Genomic DNA, 17,218 nt, shown 5'->3' with positions numbered 1-17,218 from the left:
GACTTGTATTAGAAGAGTGCTCTCATATCACTAAGACAGAAATACATCTGGTCATTTACTAAGCTATTCTGGGATCAATGCTATAAAAATTATCTATACCATTTGATTCTGCTTCATAGTTCATGTTAAATTAAGAGTTACATTTCCTCATGTGGATCATACTTTCATCCTTTTGTTTGTTTGTTTGTTTTCCCACTTCTTTGCCAGAAATAAAGACCAGTGCTAGCTGGACTGTGTTCTGACTGTATGTCTGTTGTCTTTGTGGTTTTGATTCACAGTTCCCACTGAAAATGTTGCAACAATTGCAGACTGTGCGAGTGTGATTGAGGGTGTAAGTCGCAGTCGCAACGCCTTATTGAATGGAGACACGAAAAACTATGATTGGGACTCTGGGTACACGTGCCACCAGCTTGGGAGTGGAGCGATTGTAGTGCAGCTGGCACAGCCCTACATGATTGGATCAATACGGTAAGTTGGTTTATTTTTCTCTAAATTAAGGGCAATAGTGAAACTTTGCTGAGTTACTTTCTTCAGAATATGGCATTTGGGAATAATGGTAATTAGGGGACTGGTTTAGTAGTTGTCATTTGGCTTCTTACTTCAATGTAACGGGCATGTTAAAAATTTAATGTGTGAATTATATGTCAAGATACAGCAGTGCAATTCCAGAAAATATTACATTTCAGAGGTGTAGTAATAGTAACAGTAGAATTGTAAGGTTAAAGTCATATACTTATGTTAAAATAGAAATTTAATTGCAGCCTCACTTGTGGTCAGAGTAGATGCAGTTTCTCATATCTGCCTCATTGTGAAAACAGAAACATTTATTGAAGAAAGCTGTCATCTCGTGATAGGTTTATTTTTCACTATACGATTAGCACCAGTTCTTACTTGAACATGGAGTATATAATAAAGGCACAGTAATCTGAATATTGCTTTACAGTGTTGGATTAATTAATGTGTTCAGATTTGGATTGAGTTCATCGGGCTGTTTCTCCGGCGAATGTCTGTGTGCATATGAAGAACAAACTTTTGGCTAATGTAGAAAACATAGAAATAGATGAGAGAGCAGAATTACTCAGCGGTGAAGACAAAAATGTCCTTGCCAACTTCAGATTCTCTCACTGTAAATGTGGGGGCTTTGTTTCCTAAAATCTAAGCATACAAAACCTTCTCTTAATGGCTTCTTGTTCTTTGTAAATTCTGAATATGTTGTCAGGGACTTAATTTGTATTCTCTGTGATGATGGGATAAAAAGAGAAAGGTTTTTGAAGTTAGGGTACCAGGGAGCAAAGGTTGAAACCCCAGTGAGTACCAGCTCTCAGCGGAGACCAGGTGCATGAATACAGATTGCTAGGAATAAGCTCAGTGCCATCCACTTGTTAGAGTTGTCTCTTCAAACCGATTGATAAGCAACTGAGACTGGAAAGCTCTTTTATAACTGCCTGTTTCTGGCTTGTGTGTTTTGGTTTTGACTTGTGGCATTGTTATGATGGTTATAAAACTTTGAAGATAAAGCTTCAAAATCAGACCTAACAGAAGTATTATTTTGTCTATGTACTAGCTATAGATGTCATATATAATGCAAGTCCGGCATTGATCTTGCTGTGTGAAACAAATTGAATAAGTATAGTTGGCACACTCGATGTTTGATGCTTTTTGAGTTTGGTGTCTTTAACGTTCGATTAAGTATTGCATCTCAAGTAGAAAACCAGGAAGACATAGTATTCAGTTTTCTTAAAAGAGATAATTAAAAATGCAATTACCTCATTTTCATGTAATTTTAAGCTTAAATTTAAGTAGCAGCAGAAGTTGTGGGCCACGGGAAGGAGTAAGAGAAAAATATATTAACTAAAATGCATAGTTGCTTAGGTCATAGTCTCTGTCTTTCTATCTTGCCCTTTTCCCCTCTCTTTCAATTGGTGAATTATTTTCTGGTCAGTGCAAAAATATTTACTTTCCTATATCAAAAACTTTGCAACTGTTTATTCAGAAGATTTTTATTAAGTCTCATTATTAAATAGTGTGTTAGGTGAACTAGACTTTAGGTTACCAAGAAATTATAATTGTATAATCAACAAGTGTGTAGACCCAATTTAAAAAAACCCTACGTACTACATAATTTAAAACTAATAGGCATTTAGTGATGTGTGGTATTGCATTTTACTGATACTGATGTAGGGTCAGAATCTCATCTTTCTTTGTGAGCTTTCCTGCATGTATAGTACAAACAAGATGAATAGCTTGCCATAAAACCAGCAATATGAAACATTATCATCTAGGGTATCTTCTGACAGAGGAGACTGCCTGCATTGCCTAGAGATGGAAATGCTAACGCTATGTCATCTTTTCCTTCTTGTGTTCTGCCTAGAAGAATTAGTGTTTTGAGTTGCAGCCATGTCTGTTGCATATCGGAGGCAGCCAAGAGAAGGGTGCCCCTGTGAGAGGGGAAGTGGGGTTTCACTATGTGGCAGCTACAGCTTTGGCAAGGGTCTAGAACATGTCCTGTACTGTGCACTGCTAAAGGTGGTGACTCTTTAGCACCAGGAAATCTGTGACCAGAACAGAAATCAAATTATATATAAACATAAATTAGGGCAAAAAGTCTTCAATATTTTATCTTAATGAAAGAAGATTTTTTTGAACTGAATGTCTTCCACAACTGATTGAACTGTATTCATTGACTGTTTTCCTGTGGCTTGCTTGCTTGAAAACTCCCTTGATCTCACCCTCCCATCTAATAGAAAAAAATTTCCAGGAGCATTTTCTTTAGGCTGGCTGTACACCGTGACTGCAGAATGACATAAATTGCTCTATCCCCAGAAACTGAGTCTTTAGACCTGTGGGTTTGGATTATAAATCAATAATTAAGAATTAAAGTACATATCTTTTAAGTTCAGAGACATGAGTGTGCCATTGAATATATTTGTAGCAGAGGGAGTAAATATATGAGCCTTTGAAAAAAGGGTAGTAGCTGCTTTTAGTCTGTAGAATTCAGAATACCGCTGGGGAGAGCCTCCAGGTCAGAATGTGTTACCATGGCAACTAAATTCCAAGTATGAAAGAAGCAGAACTCTTGGTACTCAAATATGCATTAGAACTGCATAAAGAACTTACTGTTTCAGGAGTGTTTCTTGTATGCATGCTTTCTGCAGAAGTCGTCCCATTGTCTTAGAATCTTAGAACCTTAGAAGGGATTTGAGGAAGTTATCTAGCCCATCCTGTTCCTCTGAGGAGGGTCAGCTATGAAGAAAGACCGTCCTACTCAAGGCTTTATGCACTCAGGTCTTGAAAACCTACAAGGAAGGAAATTCCAGAACTTCTCTGAGTGTTTAATTATCTTCACAGTGTACTTTTGGGGCTTTATTTTCCTTTTTTCATGGTGCTCCTTTTTTCCAATGCCTCTAGTCCATCTGAAACATCCTGTTTCAATTTTTGACCGTTGTCTTGTTTTTCCCATTCTGCACCTCAGTAAAGAGCCTGGCTTAGTCTTTTTCATAACCTGCTTTTCAGGTATTGAAAAGAGCTTAAATTCCTCCCCGACCCCAAGCCTTCTTAGGTAAACCAAGACAATTTCCTCAGCCTCTTGTACGGTGCATGTGCTCTAACCTCCTGACCATCTTGGTTGTCCTCTGATGGACTTGCTCAGATATATCAATGTTGTATTTGGGTTCAAAATGGGATGCAATATGCCAGGTGTGATCTAACAGGTGTCATGCAGAGGAAAATAATCTGTTTCCCTTGTTCTGCTGGCTCAGTTCCTGTTGCTACACCTCCAGGTGCTGCTAGCTTTCATTGCTGAGAAGATAGACAGGCAACTAACGGCATCTTCTGCTCAGTATGACTTCCCTGTCCTTTTCAGCACAGCCAATCAGACTGGAGCATTTACTATTACAGTGGATTAGCCTGTGTGAAGTATGGGATTTGTCTTTTGATCTTTCTGAATTTGATGAGATTCTTGTTTGCCTGTTCCATTAGTCTTCCCAGAGTCTGGTAATCAGTCCTCCTGAATGGCAGCCAAGCTCTGGAATTTATCAGTTGCATCCCATAGGTTGCCGTTACCTGCAAGCTTTGTGAGGACTTATTCCATCTCCTTGTCCAGGTCATTAATAAAGTTATTAAACAGGATAGGTCCTAAAATTGACTCTGGAGGAACTCATTTTCCAAGCGGTACATGGATGATGTACTGTCGACCATTATCTGCTGAACTAAACAAGCAGGCTACTTTTTACCTGTGTTGTAGTCTATGTATCTAAACTGTAACATCCCCACTTGGATACAGGAATTCTATAGGAGGCCATGTTGAAATGTTGTTAATGTCTAATACTTCTTCAGGTATTTGTATATAAATTTGGAGCACGGTCTTCCACATCATAATTTACTCAGAAAATCTGGAACAGATGTGATGATAGTCTGTGCTCAGTAGTATTTCCTAATAGAAAAGACCTGGAAAACATGGGGGTTGGACTAGATGACCTTTAAAGGTCCCTTCCAACACAAACTATTCTGTGATTTTATTTTAAAATAGTTGTAACTGAATACTGTCTTTCAGACAATTTAGAAATGAAAACATTTTTCTATTTAAGAGGTTTGTTTTATTAAGACTCCTACTTGGAACAGTTAACAGAGAAATCATTACTTTAGGTAGTTTTTCCACATTGTTGCCTGTCTGGACAGAAAATAACCTTGCTATTTTTCCCTTATGAAAGGGCCCTTATCAATGACAGAAAACCTATTCTATTTAATTAGGAACAGAAGGAACAGCAATTGCTGTATTTGCATAGCAAACATAATTTAACTTTTAAATGGCTAAAACTTTAATATTGAAACGGCTGCCATATCACAATAGCTCTCTGACTCACCCTGCATTTATCTGGAATAGAAGTCTAATATTATCTTTGACTGATAACTTCATTGGGTTGTTTTTTTCCTATGAATTTCCAGAAAAGAAAGGAAAAAAAACCGCAACAACCAACCCGAAACAAAAAAAGATAGAACAAGGGTGGTTGTAATATATTTGGTGGAGGGAGACAGAATTTTTCTGTACCATAGTTGTTTTCATGTTAGAATAAATAGAAATATTTTGCATTTTGTAAAAGTAAAGTAACCACTTAGCCCATTTCATCTATTCAAAGACTGTTACTAATATGAATACATGATAGCCAACTGTTCTGTTGTTCATATTCAGAGTAATTCTTAAATTACAAATGATATCAATTAGCTTTAATGTGTTTTCTCTTTGCTTATACCATCATCATATACATTTCTTATGCTTTCTAATTTTCCATACCACTTCTACTTATGAAGTTTTTCTTTGCTGCTCATTTTCTGTGTTTGACAGTGAAATTGTAAGTCAGAATAAATGATCATATAAGCACATAGCAACTACGCAGGACTTTTGTCTCCTTTTTACCATCTTGAAAAGAGATTGGTTTCCTGCAAGATAGCTACTGAAACATAAATATCTACAGAAAATGAAAGGGGATTATAGACAACCAGAGGCAAAATGCAAAGGCAATTGTCTAAAATAACCTTTTTCCATACAGATTGAGGGTTTATTTGTTTCCTCATCTTTCAACAAGTGATGCTACTTACGTGTTCCTTCCTGTCTTTTGGATTTCTATAAGTATGCAAGTGGATTATGAACACAGTATTATCGAATATTTATACTGTATGTGGTAACTACTGTCTTGCAGTATTTGGAAAGCAGGTATCATCCTGTCAGGTGTACGGCTGCTACTGTTTTGTATTCTGCTAACACCTGGAGTATATGTAGTTATATAGCAGTCTGAACTAAACAGTGACAATCTTTTTTTTACAGTAATCTTTTTTAAAGAGTAAAAAGCAAGCAGAAACAGCACAAAATGTTTGTCTCAATACAAAACAATCAGTTGTAGGGCAACACATGACATTCAGGGAAATACTGTTAAAAAGTACTATAGCTTCGTTTTAGGTAACAGGTAGCCAATACAATCAGTGTCCCACGCCTGTAATATAAAATTTTATTTATAATGAGGCATTGTCAACATGTGATGCAAGTAACAGTACCATCTTAAATGATTAACATCCTCAGACTTTACGCGAAGTGGCATGTGAGATTCAGGTCGGACGTGAGGAAGAAGCTCTTCACAATGAGGGTGGTAAAATACTGGCAAAGACTGCCCAGAGAAGTGGTGGATGCATCATCCCTGGAGACATTCAAGACCAGGATGGATGTGGTTCTGAGCAACCTGATCTAGCTAAATATGTCCCTGCTTATTGCAGGGGTGGTGAACTAGACGACCTTTGAAGGTCCCTTCTAGCCCAACCTATTCGATGATTCTGAGAGAAATATGTTTAAATCTAAGAAAGTTGCAAGGAGTGAGCTGGAAAAAGCTTTGTTCTGCTTTTCCTTCTCAATCCTGAGGGCATGATTTACTAACAAGAGCTTATTTAGCTTTTTATTCTAATACTGAAAGTCCTAGGAACATGGGCAATTTTGCTATAGACAAATGCATTTTCAATGAGTTTAGTTCAGACTTTTTAAGTGGAATATTCTCCTTCTTGTCATTTAGCATCCATCTTAGCAAAACACTGCTTCTTTACAAAAGCTTAGTCTGGTAGTTTGCCTGGAACATGTTTGAAAGATTACTCTAGCTGGCATAAAAAGTGGCTTTTGTGCTCAGTGTGCACTGGTGAATATTCATGTAATCACCTGAAAGTTTTTCACTGCTTATCCAGAAAGGCATTTCATGCAGAGTAAATGCCAAATAGATTCTGTCAGCAACCTTCCTCCCCAGTCACTCTTAAGAAAGCTACTGCAGGGAGATGTAGAAAGAACTTTTTGTTTTCTTCGCAAGTCCCAAAGAAACAAAATCTACATTTAGCATTCATGTGTAGTCACTTTGGGAAAGATTCTGCCAACTTTAATTCACTCATTATTTGGTTTGTAATAATTCTAAGCCATATGCTTTTTTATACCTGTTTAATTTCAGCTACGTTGTTTTGGGAGAGTACAATTATACACATTCTAAAAGGAACACATATGTCCTGTTAGCCTTTTGCTCTAAAGCCAAGCCAGTTGTGTTTTAATTACAATGTCGTTAGTTGAAATTACAGTCACCAGTGTGCTTCTGATATTCAAACTCTTGATCATAGCTTTGAAAACATGCATCAAGGAAACAACACTGAGCGCCATGATGAAAAGAATCCTATTGAAAAACGTAATTAGTTACATTTTAATAGCCTTTTAAAAATAAAACAAATTTACGTATTTTTCATTTTCTTCTTTTTATCATTTAGCAGATTTTGTATATATATAGTTATTAAATTAATTCAGGATCTATTGATTACTAGTGGTTACCAAATTCAGGATTTTAATCCATAAACTTTTCTGTATTATTTTTTAACAGAAAATGTCACTTCATTTAGTCTCTTTAGTATTTAGAGATCTTCAAGCAATGGAAAAGCAGAACAGAGAGGATCTGATGAAGCAGGGGGAGATGGGTTGAAGTTGTGTGGTTTTGTTTTGGGGTGTAGGATTTTTACTTTTTAAGTTGTTCATGACACCACAGGCAACTATTTTTATTGTTTACTTCGCTCTGAATTTTTCAATTTGCAAATAAACACTATAAATGTGTGCTAAAAGGCTTCCATTAAAAGTGTTTTATTTTAGCTTCTTAAAGCTATTTTTGATAGCTCATTGGTTTTGATAATATTAGTGATCTGGGTTCAGTTGAGAGCATGTAAGGAGTTTATTCTAAATCTTCATGTCCAGTAGACCTGATTCCACTTTGAATGCTGGGATTCCAAAACCTAAAGAAAAAGAGCTGAACCAGATTGTTTTGAGAAAAAGGTAATAGCATTGCTTTTTTAGGGCAAAGATATAGACATGTGTCCTTACTAACCAAATTCTGAAGGTATTCTGGGTACTGCTTGGGACAACTTAAAATCCTTCTCTCTGTAAAAGGAAGGATTCTGCGTTCAGCAACTGGCTAGGTCATTTTCCCCCCTCTAGCAGTGTTGGTTTTTTTTAAAGTTAGAAGTGAGCAATGGTTTTTTGCAGTTACATTCCTCCCAGAAGAGGTAGCAGCTGAAAGCAAGAAAGACTTTCTCAACTGGAAGAAAGGAATTTATAATATAGGACTTAGGTGTTCTTCTGTAAGACAATTAAAGAGAGACAGCTTGAAACTCTATGCCAGGGAAATGTCTGTAGCGTGTCACAAGTTACTTTTCTTTTTATGTATGTCTCAGCTATTTTCATTGACAATCGATGGATGCTTATCTGTTGCACTTTGAAAAATGCAGATCTGTGGTAGTTCTTCCTCACAGCTGGAGAAAGAGCCTAGCTTAGCTGTGTTACCTGGCTATCACAATTCTGTGTGCATGTGGCTGTAGTTTCATTTAGGTCATTGTTGCAGTTACAGCTGTTTTGGATAGCATGCTTCAGTTATTTAATTACAGCAGGTTCATTTGCTTCTGTAACAAATAGACTTAAGCAGCAATCTTAGTAAACTTTAGCTAACTTTCACCAACTGCTGAGGATCAAACAGTTGGTAACAGACAATATACTGCAGTAGAGTATTTATTTTTCATTGTTGTATTGAGTAAGGTTTCAGAGAATAAGAGTTTTAACAAAAAACAAAATCAGCAAACCTTAATTTTTCAGAACAGACATCATCTGGATTTTTCAGGTTGGATGTTTCAATTTCAAAACTTTGGGTAGGTTTGAGGGAGAGCATTATTTCAGATAATGGTAAATGCAGGATGCTGGGTTTGCCTCTAGTCACCTCTAATTTAAAGAGAAATTTTTTTTCAAATTTTGATTTTGATATCACATTTGCCATTGAGTTTATATGAAAACAGTATGAACAGCACTTAGGTTTTTCTGAACTGTACTCCGCTGATCAGTGGAGTTGCAAGTGGTTTATGTAAAATGTAGGCAAATCCCTATCAATCAAAATACAGATAACATTTAACTGCTTCTAAAGAACAAATTGCAGAAGTAACTGACACTGTTTGGGCCAGTTTGTTGCCTCTGTAAAAACCCTCTTTTCATTTCTGGTTGCTTTATTGGAAAAAAGGATGCTCCATATTGATTTGTAAATATTCTAGATAGAATTTCTCATGGCTTTTGCCAAAGAAGGCATTCTGTGCTGCTATCTTTCTTAAGTACACATATCTCAATCCCACCCACTGAGGGGAAGAGAAGAGGCAAGGTTCTTTGTTGTGCTTTAATTCATATCTTTAGAAAGAAAATTAAATTGAGGAATAATGCTGAGGTTTCAAATGTCTCTTACATGGTGATTATCTCTTACAAGGGAGATAACCACCATGTAAAGAGAAGAGGCATAGAAGATACAGCGTTTGCCAGATGTGGTTTTTTGAGAACTATATACTTAAGTTAAATCGCATCCCTGATGCTTCAGGTCTTCCTCTCTGAGAGACAAGTATGAAAATTGAAGGCTGTTCAGTACATCTCTTAGGGCCTTTCCTGAAGAGCTGCATGTTTGTTAGAATGAGTATGGAATGAGTCCTTAAGACCTTGTATTTCTTCTTTTTTCTTCTGTCTGTTTAGTAGTATGGTCAGCAATTCATTGCCTTTTTCCCCATATTATCATGAACCAGGACTGGGAATTCCCATTTTCCTACTTGCCTTTTGTTGTTTAATATTTCTGATATTTAAAAAAGAAAAGACAATACAGTTAAAAAGACATTGTAATCTTTTTAGTCACCCAAAACTTTTTTCTTTCCCATCTTAAGTTGCCCTTTCCAAACTGATCTTTGATTCAGGTTTAAAGCAGGCAATGCCACATGCCAAATAAATTAGTCAATTATTGACTTTTAAGTAAATGAAAAGTAATTGGATGAATGTAATAAATTAATGTTAGTAAGGTGGTTATTATAAAGCTGAAGTCTACTACTGGCCTTAGGTTAATAAGAATAGAGACACTCAGGTTTGAGATGACAGAAGCTGTAAAGACTTTGCTGAGTGTTAGAGGCATATTCTAAAAAAGAAATAGCTAAATTTTAAGAGGAGGAAATAAACGACTGGAGAACTTAAGCAGCTTGGTTTAATGCTTATTTTACTTATCAAACAACTTCTTCATATTTAGGTTGCTTCTTTGGGACTGTGATGATCGGAGCTACAGCTACTACATTGAGGTTTCAACAAATCAGCAGCAGTGGACTATGGTGGCAGATCGCACAAAAGTTTCCTGCAAGTGAGTTTAATTTTTTCCACTTATTTGCATGAAGTCAGAACTGAAAACTGTCACTGGGTTTGGGTTGTTGGGGTTTTTTATTTATCCTTTTGTTCAGTACTTACATAGATGACTTTTTGGCTGTGAAAAGAATGATCATTAGATGACCTGTAGATCATGAACTCTAGACACTTGTAAATACAACTTTAGGAGGTAACAGCTTCTAGTGTGGTCGAATATCAAGACTTTCAAATCAGAATCAAGTTCTGAAGATCCACATCAGTACTGGATCTTCAAACAATCAGTTTGATTTTTCATTCTCAGAACCAGTCTGCCTCCCATACCCTTGGTTTTGTGATCACTGGAAGTTAAACCATGTTTCTCTGAAGTTCACATGTTTATTGTGACCTTGGTGTCAAATCACCCTGCCTTGAGAAACATGGTAGGAGAGGAAAGAGAGTATGCTTGGTAGAAGATTTTCTTAATCAAATGCCTTTCTTCCTTATCAAAGCACATAAATGTATTGTAGGATATTTGAAGGGGGTAGGGACCAAATCACAATAGATCAAACAGTTTACCTAAGCTTGACCTTGTCTCTGTTCAAAAGCAGAGAACGTGACTTACATGCACTGACCACTCTACTTTTGAACAGAACCCTTCCTTGGAAAAAATATGCTTCTTAAACAGCAATTAAAGTGAAAATTTTTTTCATTTTCATTTGTATACTTAAATCAGAAGAAATGATGAGTGAATACTCTCCACATATATTCTCTCTATTGGCTTTTCTGCAATTATTTGGTTTGCCGATAAAACCTGTTCTTCCAGTACGGAATAATAATTCACTGTTGATAGTCATCTTTAACCATTTGATAGTTTAAATGACAAGTAGAGAATAATCTAGATACTTAAATCCCATTCTCATGGGACTGGAAAGACAGTCTGCAAATTTATATGTTATGTATCCTGAAGACAGGTATGCTTAGCAGTCAGTGAATGTTGATAGAATATGATCTCCTGGCTGATCCTCAGGGAAGCTCAGACTTAAAAAAATCTTTTTTCCCTCTTTTTCCCTGAGTCAATTTTCCATAACATATGCTTTCCTTCCTGGGACAAAACTGAAGTCATCAGCTCACTGGGGACATTCCCACCCATCCTGTGTTTGTGTATTTGTTCAACCAAAACAAAATTGATTTTACAAATTCAGAGACATAGCTCAGTTTGTCACACAGAGCAAGAGAGTTATTCAGTCCTTTCTAGCAACGCTGCTGATACTTGTTTTTCTAAAGTTGATATTCCATCTCCTAAGAAATAGTACAATTCAAAGAGGGGTTACAATGCCATCTAGACATGCTGGTGAAGGAGAACTTGACATGTCCTTTCGCTGCCTGTAAAGGGCAGGGTATTGATGAGCAGCAAACCTGGGTTCTGCCTGCAGGTCTGGAGAAAGAGTAAAGGAGATTTAATCATTCTCAGAAGCATCTCAGCGTAATAGATAAAATTCATCTTTTTGTGTGCCTCTAGCAGCAGGAGCACTGAAAGGCCAAAACCACAAAAGAGAAAGGCTAAGAATCTTTTTGCACATTTTTCTTCTACATTTTGATACTAATAGCCTGTAACAGTCAAAAGGACCACTTGCTTAAGTATGTACAGTGCAGGTGGAATTGCTGCTTGATTGCCCAGTTCAAATATCTACTCACCATGTCCAAACCACATTTTTTAAAGAAAAACCTTGGAAAAGTATAGATGCACCCCTGAAATAAAGATAGCTACCTTCTCATAGTATACTTCAGTATCTTGGTTTGAAACGTAGGTGCTCTGGAAGTTCTCAAAGCTGTGGCTGCAAGAACTATTTTCATGTGGATTAGAGAATTGCATTTTGCCTGATATCTGCTCTGGCAGACATGCATCCAGCTGGCAAAAGGCCAGTCTTTCATCTTGAAGTCCACAGGTTTACAGTGTCCTAGCACTGTCTGTAACTGTCTGCTCTAAGCAAATACAGAGACCTGGTCCTGAAGCTTACAATTACAAAAGCTCAGTGGACTCCAAAACAGTTCAATTTAACAAGGACTAGAAAATTTCAAAGTAAAAGCATCAATTTGTAAAAAATCTTATTCATCATTGAGTTTTCGGTCCTCTGCAGTTACATTTAAATACTGTCCTGTCCGTAACTGAGATAAGTTAAAAAGTTTGTGCCCCACTCCCTCCTCCCCCCCAATTTTGAAGTGATTTCTTTGCATTTAACAGCACTTTTTCATTTTCAATTTAAATCTCTTGCCATTTATGATCAGCAAATTGGGTGGGGTTTCTTTTTCAGTCAGACCACCGCAGAAAAGAAAATGTTTTAAATATGTTTAATTTTCTTTTCAAGTAGAATCTGCAGAAGTGCTGAAATGACTTCAGCCCAAAAATTTCTTTAACTGTAATGGTAGATAACTCTAAATACTATATAAATAAGTATATGTATCATATAGAAAAAAAATACAACAATATATGTATGTTTAAATGTTAGTTCTGTAAATTAAATATATAAAATACTGCCAAATGCTACAAATGTTAGGACTCGTCTGTAAAACACAGAGGATCATAATTGCGTACAGTCAGAGCTGGACCACTTTTTTTTAATGAAAAATACAGAAATGTTGTACTATGACCTAAAAAGCCATGCTGTTAGTGCTCAAAACCAGTTGAATCTAGAATGGGAGAGACATCATCATTCAGTGACTCATGCACTGAGTGAAGAGCCTCACTTAAGATTGTTGGGCAAGGTTTTGGTATGGTGATGGAGGGAACTGAAGAAAAGAAAATTGAATGAGTTACTGGTAGGAATATGTGAATAACTGAGTTTTTTATTTAGTTTCTGTAAGTTTGTAAAAAACTCAGCTCAAAACAAATTGAAAATGTGGGGGTTTGCCATGAAAACAAACAAGTTATTTTCATTTTATGCAATTTGAACATCAGCAACAAGCAGAGGAGTTGAAGAGTTGGATTTTAACCAAAATTAACAGATGCTGTAGTAAAGCAGAGGCGGTGCAGTTTTCTGGTTTGCTGTCATAGTATGATGGTAAAGATACTCCTCCTGGATGCTGGATCCCTGTCTCTGTCCTTCCTCTTACCATGATTACATTGGTATGTTATGCGAACATCTTCAACAGAGAGAAATCTGCCTCTGAATGCCTTTTAGTCAAGTCATTCAGGCACTCCCCAAAGAAAAGCAAGAATCAAACTCATGCACTGTGTCTGTATTTGACTCACCATCAGGTTAAAGCAAACAGTTAAAGATTCCTGCGTTCATGAGTTTGCCTTAAGCAGACTACAGCGTAATGGGGTGGAAGCTACACCACCCTTTGTTCTCTGTATGTTAATGAATACTGCAGCCTTCTCTCACCTGGAAGAAACAAACCAAATATTTTGCTAATGCGGTCAAAGTTTGCAACTATTTTTTCTCTTGGCCAAATTCCAAATTTTTTGATGAAGACTTGGACATTGCAGCCTAAAAAGGTCTAATCCTACAGAGGTATAAAAATTATCTTAGGCTTATATGTCTTTGTTTAAAGAAAATGATAAGAACACATGTCCTTGTGTGGAACTATGATTGCCGGTTTCACTAAAAGTACCTCTCAGCAGCAGTCAGTTAAGAATCGTTGTACTTGTATTTGTGTCAGGCTAAAATGTGAATTCTTTCCAAATGTATACTCCAATTTATGTCTCTTTCTCTTATAAATTTTTGAGACATGTACAGTCTAACTGGTTGAGAAGGTGTTGAAATACCGGGTTTACCCTTTCTGGTTCTGTGTTTAATATGCTGCAGTTGACTCCAGAAAAATCACTCACTTGCTTTTCTGTGTAGAATATGCTGCAGTAGCAGATGAAAGTGGATTGAGTTAAGATACAGAGAATTTCACAGGGGCCCACATTTGAAAAGCAGAATACTTGCAATGAGCAAATGTACTTTGCCACTAATATTCTCTGTTCACTTCCCTGTCTTCAAAGACATGTGGATAAGAGTTGTTTCCTTTGCTGTTTGTTGCCTGGCTTTCTGTCTACCTAGTCTTTCAGTGGAGTTACAGTCCTTTGTGAAAGTCATTTGTGTGCTGTCTCACAAGTGTCCTGTGAGGTCTCCAAATCACTTTGTTGAATCTCTGTCACAAGGGATAGGATGAACCATAAAGGTAGCAAACATAGGCCTCAGCAGACACCTTTGATGATCAGTAAATGGCAAACAAACTGATGAGAAAGAAAATTAAGTTATGTTTGAATATTATATATTGGTTTTGACAATCTACTGAAGCATGAACTTCCCCTTTAAACTATCAGTATGCTGCTTTGGATTGTTTTAATGGTATTTTTAATGTAGTATTTTGTGTAAATTAATAATTCAGTGCTCAAAGACAGGAACTGACAGGCTACTCCTAACCTCCTCTTCTCCCAGTTTTAAAAGGCTGAAAACAGAAACTGGATGTCTGTTATCTTCACAGGGGAAGCTTGCATACCTTCCCTAAGTGAGAGCCAATTAATGCATGCTGGTTGTGTAATTGTCAATTTTCAAATGCTCTACAGAGATTTTATTTTATTTTTTTTTTGCTTTTCCACAATAAGCTGTTTTTCTCTACACAGCATGACAGTAATGAAAAACAGTCATGTTCCCTTCTATTTTTTAAAACGTTTATGATAAGTGGGCTCGAGCATGTTAGCGTTAAACAGCAGAGATCTGCACTTGTTACAGGAATTTGCTGACAAAGAGTGTGAAAGTCAAATGAAAAACAGAAGATACAAAAGGCCAAGAAGGAGTCAGACCTCAGAGTTAATGACATTTTTGATAAAATAAGCCATGTAAAGACAAATACGAAACAGGCTATCGCAGCAGTTACCAACTCAGTATCGTTCTTTAAAGTTCTCTTGTGTACTTACTGTGAAACGGATCTAAGCCATTGGTAGCAGACACACTATGTTCAATTCCCCAGTGGGAGAAAAGGATTTAATACTCTGTTGGACTTTGGGAGACAATGCATTTTGTTTATTGGTGGGCAGTTTTACAGCAGTTGGTATCAACTGACCATATGGCTAGTTTGGGGCAGTTTTATGGAGGGCATAATTTGGTTTTCAGAAGTTTTACAACATACTGCATTACATCTTTTTGTTCCACTGATGGACTCGATGTTTGTTATTCAGAGTATACTGCTGACATGATAAATGTTTACAAACGTCCAAACTTAATTTCATGTTTCCACTACTTATTATTTTTTATTATATAATAGCTATTCCAAATCCTAAATTCTCAGCTCAGTTCCCCTCAATTTTTTTCTGTAGTTTTTGTGAGCTTGTAATTAGTACTTTCACATGAAAAGCCCGGTGGAAATTTTTTTCCTGCATATACTTTAGTTGAAAGCAAGCTAATACCTATCATAATGTGATTATTTCTTTTGCTGTAGAGATATTTGAAATGTGTGAATTCTTTTCCTCGTAACTGCACATGGCACACTTCATCCTGTTTTACATGAAGTTAATTTCACAGCAAAACTTTTCTTGTACCTCTTCTGTCAAACAGTTTATTTCAACCACAGTTCATCCAGTTTTACATGAAGCCAATTTCACAGCAACTCTGTGAAATCCAAATGCCTTCTCCAGAGTTGCTGTACTAACTGTGTCCACAGTGGTACAATCCAAAGATGAAACATATTCAAGCCAGAGGTCTGGGAAATTGCTACATTGTTAAGCTCAATTTCAAGTCTCGATTCACAAAAACAAACTGAGGGTTCTCATTAATCTGCTCATTATGCCTCTAGTAATGCTTACTGGAGTAAGTCAGACAGATATAAAGGGTCATTTTGTGTAATTATTGAGCTTAAAAGCCCTGAATGATAGAGGCATTGAAGTGCATGTCTTTCCTTGTGTTTATATGCTCATATTTTGAAAGATTGTAATAAGGCAAAGAAGAAAGGGGCTCCAGCTTCACAGGCCTGCCTTATTAAGCACGAAGAATTAAGATTTTACAGAGAGAAACCAGATTTGTATTCCATTTCAGAGTGTTAGGTGCCTCGCAGATGTGTGGAAACTGCATCTAACGTTTCATTTGCTAGCTTTTATTTTATCTGAGTCTAATTTGATTGAAGAAAGATCTAACTTCTTTTAAGTTATGTTTCTTAATGGTAATTTAGGATCACAAGAAGGTTTTCAAGCTGTTAATTTGTCTCTCACACACACACACACTTCTACCTTCAGTTCCTTGTGGTTGCTTTTCAGCCACAGATATGCATGGATCTTTTAAATGAGTCTCGAACAGAGTAGCAAGGACTTGAAAAGTGCAGTATCTTAGTCTCCCTTGAATGTTTTGCCATACATTTATTTCCCTGCAGGTCTGTGTGTGCCACATGCATTGAAGTTTTGCTTTGCTGTTTTGCTTTGCTCTTTCTGCCATACGGCTGGGATGTTCTCAGCTCTTCTTCATGCACATTACTGTGAGGAGAGTGAAGAAAACATCAAAGTAATTTACATCAGTTTGGATGTTAGCTCAGTTCTGCCTCAGTACCTGTTTCTTCTTGGTACTGGATTTTTCTCCCATGCTATTGTAAACTTGAATGTCTCTTCAGAGGCCAGTGAAAAATGTCAAGCTAATGATACAATTAATGTATGTATTATTACTTGACAATATATCATCTAGAAATAATACTTTTTTATATTTTTTCAAAGTAGTGGTGATTAATTATGTGTAAAATATCTGTTGCAATCTTCTACTTACAATAAAAATCAAAGCAAACATTCAGACATTCTGACAACACCAAGCTGTGTCTGACAACACCAAGCCATGTGGTTCAATTGACACGCTGGAGGGAAGGGATGCCATCCAGAGGGACCTTGACATGCTTGTGAGGTGGGCTGATGCCAACCTCATGAAGTTTAACCAAGCCAAGCGCAAGGTCCTACACCTGGGTCAGGGCAATCCCAGGCACAGCTACAGGTTGGGTGGAGAACAGATTCAGAGCAGCCGCACAGAGAAGGACTTGGGGGAGGGGGGTGGTTGATGAGAAACTTAACATGAG

General features: G+C 36.9%; 1 protein-coding gene across 1 annotated transcript in view; it reads left to right on the top strand.

Annotated features, from left to right (window-relative positions):
- Nucleotides 1–10,206, top strand: part of BTBD9 (BTB (POZ) domain containing 9) — a 90,760-nt gene extending 80,554 nt beyond the window's left edge. Inside the window, exons 8-9 of the mRNA XM_010018206.1 lie at nt 279–468; nt 10,095–10,206. Coding sequence (XP_010016508.1) covers nt 279–468; nt 10,095–10,206 — 302 coding nt within the window. The remainder of the gene's footprint in view (nt 1–278; nt 469–10,094) is intronic.
- The last annotated feature ends 7,012 nt before the right edge of the window (nt 10,207–17,218 follow it).

The sequence above is a fragment of the Nestor notabilis genome, unplaced genomic scaffold (genome assembly GCF_000696875.1).
Source record: "Nestor notabilis isolate BGI_N333 unplaced genomic scaffold, ASM69687v1 scaffold15007, whole genome shotgun sequence".
Classification (NCBI taxonomy): Eukaryota; Metazoa; Chordata; class Aves; order Psittaciformes; family Psittacidae; genus Nestor; species Nestor notabilis.
This window is presented reverse-complemented; position numbering and strand designations above follow the sequence as displayed.